Source organism: Micropterus salmoides, unplaced genomic scaffold (assembly GCF_014851395.1).
Source record: "Micropterus salmoides isolate LMB-PRFRI ecotype aquatic unplaced genomic scaffold, ASM1485139v1 Ms_hic_scaffold_19, whole genome shotgun sequence".
In the NCBI taxonomy this organism is placed as follows: domain Eukaryota; kingdom Metazoa; phylum Chordata; class Actinopteri; order Centrarchiformes; family Centrarchidae; genus Micropterus; species Micropterus salmoides.
In genome coordinates, this window is record NW_024041039.1 from 3,548,267 (window position 1) to 3,557,126 (window position 8,860).

General features: G+C 41.1%; 1 protein-coding gene across 1 annotated transcript; it reads left to right on the forward strand.

Annotated features, from left to right (window-relative positions):
- The first annotated feature begins 2,807 nt into the window (after positions 1 to 2,807).
- yipf6 (Yip1 domain family, member 6) lies at positions 2,808 to 8,347 on the forward strand. Its single transcript, XM_038728554.1, has 2 exons — positions 2,808 to 3,362; positions 5,332 to 8,347. The coding sequence occupies exons 1-2, from the start codon at positions 3,024 to 3,026 to the stop codon at positions 5,677 to 5,679; spliced, it is 687 nt and encodes a 228-aa protein (XP_038584482.1). The 5' UTR covers positions 2,808 to 3,023; the 3' UTR covers positions 5,680 to 8,347.
- Positions 8,348 to 8,860: the final 513 nt, after the last annotated feature.

The window sequence follows — 8,860 nt, forward strand, 5'->3', positions numbered from 1 at the left end:
AGGCTGCCTCCCTCCCCTCTCTCTCTCCTTACATCCCTCTCTCTCTCTCTCTCTTCTCTCTCTCTCTCTTTCACTCTCTTTCTCTCTCTCTCTCTTCTCTCTCTCTTTCACTCTCTTTCTCTCTCTCTCTTTCACTCTCTTTCTCTCTCTCTCTCTCTCTCTCACCCCAACCGGTCGAGGCAGATGGCCGCCCACCCTGAGCCATGGTTCTGCTCGAGGTTTCTGCCTCTTAAAAGGAAGTTTTTCCTTGCCTCTGTCTCCTAGTGCTGCTCTTGGTGGGAACTGTTGGGCTTCTGTAAATATCATCATAGAGTACGGTCTAGACCTGCTCTTTTATGAAAAGCGCTGTGAGATAACTGTTGTTGTGATTTAGCGCTATATAAATAAAATTGAATTGAAAATTGAATTGAAGTTTAGTTTGCACAGTGGAACTCTATATCTTCTGCCGGAGGGGAGCAATTCATACTGAGAGTGCAGAAAGTGAGTTTGGTCCCCCACAATTTTCTGCACCTGATTTAAAGTGCTATTCTCAAATAACTCTCATTTCCAACTGTTTTAAGTGCTGACAACACCAGATGTGACAATTTGGATTTTAGCTGTATAGATAGGTTCCCAAACCATACTGTAACACCATACTTAACAATACTTTCTAAAACAGCCTTGTAGAACAGCATCATAATTTTCTTTGATGATGTTTTATGTTAAGAATTTACCAATTTTTGGCAAAATGGAAGACTAATTTAATGTATTATTTATATATTATACAGAAATATCTCTGTATAAAGTGACTAAATTCATTTATCACTCAGTTGTTACACAACAATATAGTATTTTGTTTTATATGTGTTCAAATTAATTTTTGTTGGCTAGACGATTATCGAATTTAGACTGCGGTCAAGCCAGCCCCTGTTTTGTTTTGCGATGCATGTATTTTCTAGGCATTACGGTAACAATGTGTGTCAGCAGATTGCACAATAAAAGCGACCTTTGGGTTGAACATAAAGGAACATTTTATCAGTGTGGCAGAAATGAAAGATGAAATGAAATAAATAAATGATTAAGACTACACAAGTATCTAAAAATTATTTTCATTGAATTCAGATTGACGTTTAAAGAAAACCTCACTTCACAGCTGGGGGGTCGCAGACCACCTCAGTGTCCCTCAGTCAAAATCTGATAAATGACAGCCCTATAACTTGTCTTATATTTCACCTTATTTTGTTTTGGTTGTCGAATGAAAAGCACATTTTTTTGTTCATTAAAATAACATCATAATGATCAGAAATACAGTGTAGACATTGTTGTAAATGACTGTTGTTGCTGATTTGTAATGGAATATCTACAGAAGCGTACAAAGGCCCGTTATCAGCAACCATCAGCCCCGTGTTCCAGCAGCACGTTGTGTTTACTAATCCAAGTTCTCGTACAATGCTCTGTAGATTACTGCTCCCTTCAGCGCAAACTGGCTCTAACCAGAATAGAAAGAAAGGCCCTGGTTATTTGCCAGGTACATTTTCACATACGATGAGGAACTTGCCTTGGTATATTTTAGTGCTTAACAGAACACGTGAAAATAATATAGAAATATAAATATAGAAAAAGCAGATTAAAAAAGAGATTAAAAATGTATTAGTATCCTACGGAAGCCCTAAGCGGCCATCGATTCATATTTTTATTTTACTCCGTTTTCCCGTGATAGTTTTCTCGTGATCTGGAGATAACGAAGCACAGCTGGTTACAGAGGTCAGAAGGAGCGTTTCTTTACGATACGTTCATGTCATTTCACTGAGTCAACAGTTATCTCAGACTTGCATCTCAAAGATTGCAGGTTTGAGCCCTTTTAAAAAAGTTTTTTTACTCTTTTTTTGTGTTTTTTTTTTAAATCATTCTCTTCAACAAATTTGTTATCAAGAGATTCAGGGGAATCCAAACACACTATTTCAAAGGTTCTGAAATAGCCGTCAGGAAACGTGTAGTTAAACGGATTCCCCTGAATGAGAAGCGGATGAATTTCCTCTGTCTGGGAATGACGGGGAAATGAAAAGTCCATAGGTTGATGAATGTGGACCAATCGCGGGGATGCGCACACTTCAGCACGTGATTTATTGTGAATATGTGAATCAGTCATCTGCATAACAACTTTGTTGAAGAGGAATATGAAAAAGATTTTTTTTTTAAATGTTGGTCTTCCACAAGGATCAAACTCATAATCTAAAGACTATGAGCCATGTACCTCCCCCACTGAGCTAATCAGTGACACTAAAACCAACTTAAGATTACCACTGAGAAACGTTCTTGCCAACCCCTGTGTTAAACTACTGTTTTGTTATCTCGAGATCACAAGAAAACAACAATCATTATCTCGCGATCTTGAGATAACGCGATAATTATCCCATTATCACGGGAAAACAGAGTATGATAAAGATTAGGGTTTTAGGGCTTCCGTAGTATGCAAAATAATACTACAATACGAATACAAAAATTTCCAAAAAATATTCAGAATAATTAACAAAGAACGTGCAATGTGCCATCACTGTGAAGTGAAATGAGTCAGTGGAAACGCATAAATCTGAATTCAGACAGTTTTTAGATACTCGTGTAGATTTATTTATTTAATTTTATCTTTCATTTCTGCCACACAGATTGAATATTAAACTATGTTCACCAGAAGCTCACTTTTATTTTGAAATCTGCTGTGACCGTAATGCCTAGAAAATACACGCATCGCAAAACCAAGCGGTTGGGCTGGCTTGACGGCAGTGAATTTAGGAGGTGTGCCTGAACGCACCACACGGACGTGAGTCACGCACGTCCGTGCGGAAGTAAACAATGCGCAGCTGACGTGGAGCAGCAGACTTCACCACCAGCGGGACCGACCGGACCTGAATTCTCTGGTTTTGAGGAACATTTAATCGCTTCAGTCGTTGTTTTGATTAAAAATGTGTTAAACGGTCTTTGTTGGCGTCGTCTAAACTCCCGCGATAACTAACGGCCCTCGTTAAAGCCTTGTTTTGTGAAGTAAAATGGCGGCAGCGGAGGAGGCCAGCAGACCGTTCGCAGGACTTTCGGACGTCTCCATCTCGGAGGACATCGCGGTCGAGGGGGACATCTCTGTGCCGGTCGGCTCCTCCGGCCGGGACGACGAGTTCTCCACGCTGGACGAGCCGGTGAAGGAGACCATCCTGCGGGACCTGCGGGCGGTGGGGAACAAGTTCATCCACGTCCTGTACCCGAAGCGCAGCTCGGCTCTGCTGCGGGACTGGGACCTGTGGGGCCCGCTGCTGCTCTGCGTGACGCTGGCTCTGCTGCTGCAGGGCGGCGCGGCGGACAGCGACGACCAGGGGGGCCCGCAGTTCGCTGAGGTACTGACTCTTTAATTAGGGCCTAAGCATGAAGAAGGACCCTGTTGAAATGCAGTTATTATTTTCCTAAACGCGCTTAAAAACTCACAAACAAAACTCAAATGTGGTGGAAATGTACCCGTCACATGGTTTTCGCGAATGGGCGTGGCCAAATGGCTCGCTAGCGCCCCCTAAAGAGCAGCGCCCTGGACCACCACCGAAATATAGCGAATTTTTTGTGCGAGATGTACGTATGTATGTCCACACTATGAAAAAGCCTCTGTGAGCGATTCCTTACACAAGAAAAACAACAATCATTATCTCGTGATCTCGAGATAATGAGATAATTATCCCGTTATCACGGGAAAACAGAGTATGATAAAGATATGAATCGATGGCCGCTTAGGGCTTCCGTAGTATGCAAAATAATACTACAATACGAATACAAAAATCTCAAAAAATGTTCAGAATAATTAACAAAGAAGGTGCAATGTGCCATCACTGTGAAGTGAAATGAGTCAGTGGAAACGCATAAATCTGAATTCAGACATTTTTTAGATACTCGTCTAGATTTAACCATTTATTTGTTTAATTTCATCTTTCATTTCTGCCACACAGATTGAATATTAAATTATGTTCACCAGAAGCTCACTTTTATTTTGAAATCTGCTGTGACCGTAATGCTTAGAAAATACACGCATCGCAAAACCAAGCGGGGGCTGGCTTGACAGCAGTGAATTTAGGAGGTGTGCCTGAACGCACCACACGAACGTGCGTGACTCACGTCCGTGCGGAAGTAATGTACACTCCCAATAGAGAGTCGACCATTTTGAATTTACTGGTCATTCTTGGCGTTTTACAGAGTCGGTACTTTAACAAACTCCTCCTGGGGAGTTAATCGGATCGACGTCAAATTTTTGTCACGCAATCTTAAGGCATTGTCGATGAAAAATTGCGCTATCTGTGAAGTTTCACCAAATGGCGTGTCCGTGGTGTGGATTCAAATATTGACGATTCGCCATGAAACAGGAAGTTGTTGTAACTTCAGTGTGCATGCTCAGATCTTTACCAAAATTGACAGGTTTGATGTAGGGCTGGGCAATAAAACAATAATCACAATATAATTTTCCTCAATATAACAATATATTAAATGTTCAATATATCGTCAGTTTACTTACAAATTAGCACTTATTTTTACTATTAAAATATTTATTCTGTTGAGGAAAAGGGACTGAAAAGATTTACTAATCATAATTGTTATCAAGTCCGCGAAAGTCAGCTGCTGTCATCTCGATCACACCTGAAGATATTTGTATAAGTCATATCGCCACCTACTGGCAAAAGCAAGTTTCCCTTTAACAACACAGCCCCACGCCACGTTTTACCCTGATGCAATACATTTTTATGGCACACATATTTTCCCAGGACACACAATTACATCATGGCGCGCGGGCCAGTCGCAGCTTGCAAACTGAAGCTTGCAGCTTTAATTTTATTAATATGTTCTGATTATAAAAATATAAGAGTAATGTTTATTAAGGTTATCTTAATTCTGCCTCTTAAAAGGAAGTTTTTCCTTGCCTCTGTCTCCTAGTTCTTGCTCTTGGTGGGAACTGTTGGGCTTCTGTAAATATCATCACAGAGTATCTAGACCTGCTCTTTTATGAAAAGCGCTGTGAGATAACTGTTGTCGTGATTTGGTGCTATATAAATAAAATGGAATTGAAATTAAATTCAATAGTCCCCACCAGGAGCCCCAGATTCACTGGGCAAAATGCTATTAATTGCCAAATCATCAGAGATTTTGGACCATTAATATCACCTAAGAAGGTTCCTACCCAGGGCTGCAGCTAATGACTTTTTTTTAATCATCGATCAATCTACAATTAATTTTCCAGACTGTCTATAAATATCAGAACATAGTGAAAAATATATTTCACAGTCACAAGTTTACAAAGACTAAGGTGACATCTTATTTTTTGGCGTCCAGGTCTTCGTCATCATCTGGTTCGGCTCCATCATCATCACCCTCAACTCCAAGCTGCTGGGCGGCACCATCTCCTTCTTCCAGAGCCTGTGTGTGTTGGGATACTGCATCATGCCTCTGACGGCGGCCATGGCCGTGTGCCGGATCATCCTGGTCGGCGGCTCGGGGAAGGTCAGCTTCGCCGTGCGGCTGGTGGTGGTGACGGTGTCCTTTGGCTGGTCCACCTTCGCCTCCACGGCCTTCCTCGCCGACAGCCAGCCGCCCAACCGCAAGGCGCTGGTAGTGTACCCGGTGTTCCTCTTCTACTTTGTAATCGGGTGGATGATCCTGACGTTCTCGCCGTCACAGTAGAGGAGAAGCGGATCTGAGTTTAAAGATGAGGAAGGGTATTTTTTTTTTTTTTTTCTGAGTGAAAGAACTCAAACACCGGGAGCTGCCTGTAATCGAAGACGAATGACTACTGAACTGACTGTGAGTGTTTCTGGGCCTCCGATACAGAATCCAGACTCATGAGACGCCAAAATAATCCCCAAACTAATTCCTTCAGGCGAAGCGATGGCTCGTGCTCAGATTCAGGGAAGTCCAGTCGACGCTGTGCTGCAGATGGAGAGTTGTAACGCTGATGTCTCCCAAATGTGTTTACGAGCTGTGCAGAAATAAAGTCCATAGGCCTGTATATAGAAATGCTCTATGAATGTTTAAACTACCAGGGCTTTGTTTCCTCCTCCTGGACCCTCTGGGTGTGTTTGAAACCTCATACTGTTTCGCCCTGACAGCTCACAGGTCAAACTACGTTCTTCATTTATCAGACATTTAACGGATGCCTTTTGCAGAATCCTGACGGTCGAGCTGCTGTTGAGCAACTCTGGCTGACTGGATCCTGTAGTTTTTGGCTTCAGTCGTCTCTTTTCAGTGCGTTTCTTTTAGTATTTTGGGGGACTTTTATTTTTTAATTAGTCAGATGACAGTGGAGGGATGACAGGAAAAGAGAGAAGACAGAGATCGGAAATTACACCCAACAAACGCCTCCAGCTGGACTCGAACCGGGGAACTTCTCGGTTCATGTTCTGAGAGTTAAATAAGAAAATTCACTCCACTCCCATGTCTGTATGATATACAGTCGCAGGGAAAAGCATGTGAAACCTTTGAAATTAATTAAATACAGTTGATTTCAAAGGGTTCACATACTTTTTCCTGCGACTGAAGCTGCAGACAGTTAGCTTAGCATGAAGACTGGAAAACAAACCCCACCTACCACCTTTAAAACTCACTAATTAACACGTTATATCTCGTTTGTTTAATCTGAACAAACCTTGTGTTTTCATGGGGAGTATTGCGTCATGAGAGGGGAATCTGTCCTCTCATCCAACTCTCTGGCAAGAACGTGAATAAGTGTGTTTCTCAAAGTTCTTCTTAAAAGCGTGGATAAAGTTTAAAACGCAGACATCAGATGTGAAACTTTGCTGCGTGTCTGCACAGGTGATATGTTCCCTTTTGGACACGGGCAGAAGGCGAAGTTTATGTCGAGCACTCTGGATGCAGAGACTATAATGTGGGATTATAGTTATTCTGCTTCTTCTTCGTCCAGAAGTAGAACGCCAGAGAGCGACAACCGCTGAGCTAAGATGAACTTAAACAGTGCAGCTTTTTAAGCAGATTAACTCTCAGCTGAAAATGCTGGACGAGGTTTTTTTATTTTTTGTTAGGATGTTTTTGGGATTAGAAATGCAGATTACTGACTAGAGGTTTGTGTTTGCAGCACACATCTCTGATTTCAGTGATTCAGATACAACGATTCGGTCTGATTGTCGGCTAGTTATACTCTCTAACGAAGGCATGTTGCAGTCAACGGTGTATTGCATTATGTTCAAGCGCATCTTTCCTTTGCACGTTTGTTAAATGTGACGCTTCATCTAGAGCTTCAACGATTAGTTATTTTAAAATAGTTTAATCGCTTTGAGTCATTTGTTAAAGGAAAAAACTTCAAAATTTTCTGATTCCAGCCTCTCGGATGTGACGGTTTTCTAGTTTCTTTCCTCCTCTGACAGTAAACTGAATATATTTAGGTTGTGGGGACATTTGATGATGTCACCTCGGGACTTTGGGAAACACTAATTGACATTTTTCACAATTTTCTGGAGCTAATAAACTGATTGATTCATCGAGAAAATAGTCGACAGATTAATCCGTTATGAAAATAATTTCATCCTCCCGCCTCTGCTGGTCCTTCGAGGTCAGCTTGGTGTGTCAGGCCATTACGCTGTTTGACATGAGAGAAGAAACAAACGTCTTTTGGCAGCCGAAACTGGGAGCAGCTAGAGCTAAAGAGGTCGGAGCATCCTGCTAGAAGAGAACATTTAGGAGAGGATTAAGAGAACACGGACTAACTATGTTTTTGTTTCTTTTTCCTGTCGATAACTGACCGATTGCACCAACAGCAGCAACATGTTCAGCCGTCTAAAACAGCAGCAGACAGCAGGTTTTAAATGAAAATCCCTCAGAATCAAAGAGAGATTATTTACAATGATAAACAATCGTATAGAGAGAAATGATTTCAATAGGAACAAGAAAAGGAAGGTGTGTGTGTGTGGGCGTAAAGAAGGATGGCTTTTTGTTTGTCTTCACCTACAGCTGAATTATCACACTTTCTTAGACTGTCTTCATGCCGACTTGGACACGTGTGGGGTTCAAACTGGCATTCTGGGAAATGTAGGAAACAAGTAACTGTTGTAGAGGTGGACGCAGCAGCTTGAGGAATGTCACCTTCAGTGTGAAGTTTCAGACGGGTCCAGATGACCAATGAATCTCTGTTTCTCCTTCCTGATTGTATATCTACTAACCTGCCTGACGACCTTTGACCCCTGCTCTTTAGACACACATGTTGTCAACAGATCTTCTCTATCTATAAATAATCTCCCAAATCAGCGGGGGCTGTTTCTTTGTGGTTGTTGATTTCTTTTAATTTATAAGTCTTTATTTACATCAGCAAATGAGAAAGATTAAAATATATTTGATCAGCTGTGATTCTATTTATATTTACTTCCCCTATAGCCTCAAGTCTTAAATCATTTCCATACATTATATTACCAATTTAGGGTAATTTCAATTCACAATTAACATGTAGTCAATTTTTACTTTTCCTTCGACACAAAGCGTAAAGTCTTTTTATCCATCATCACCTAATTTAAAATCTTCCATAACGTGCTATAAAGGAAAAGTTTTGACACGTTGTCAATTAACAGAATAACTGCAAGTGCAAATTTACCATTAAATATCTCACATGAAAGAGATTAAACACAAATAGAAGGTTACACTTTATTTGTACAGTAAAACCTTTCACATGTGTACACAGCACTAAGTACACGCCCTACACTGCATTTAAAGGTCTGTATTTAGCATCTACACACTAAACCTGTTAGTCTGCATTCTGTCTAACAGGCATCAACTGCTTATATGTCCAACACGTGAAAGAAAGGAAATGTATGTAAAATATACAACTATGGAAAGTAAGAAAATACAAATGTGGACTGTG

Bases quoted from the DNA above. Each gene is read 5' to 3' on its own strand.
- yipf6 (XM_038728554.1), top strand. From the start codon at position 3,024: ATGGCGGCAGCGGAGGAGGCCAGCAGACCGTTCGCAGGACTTTCGGAC. The intron at 3,363-5,331 runs GTACTGACTCTT...TTTGGCGTCCAG, and splicing joins GGGGCCCGCAGTTCGCTGAG to GTCTTCGTCATCATCTGGTT.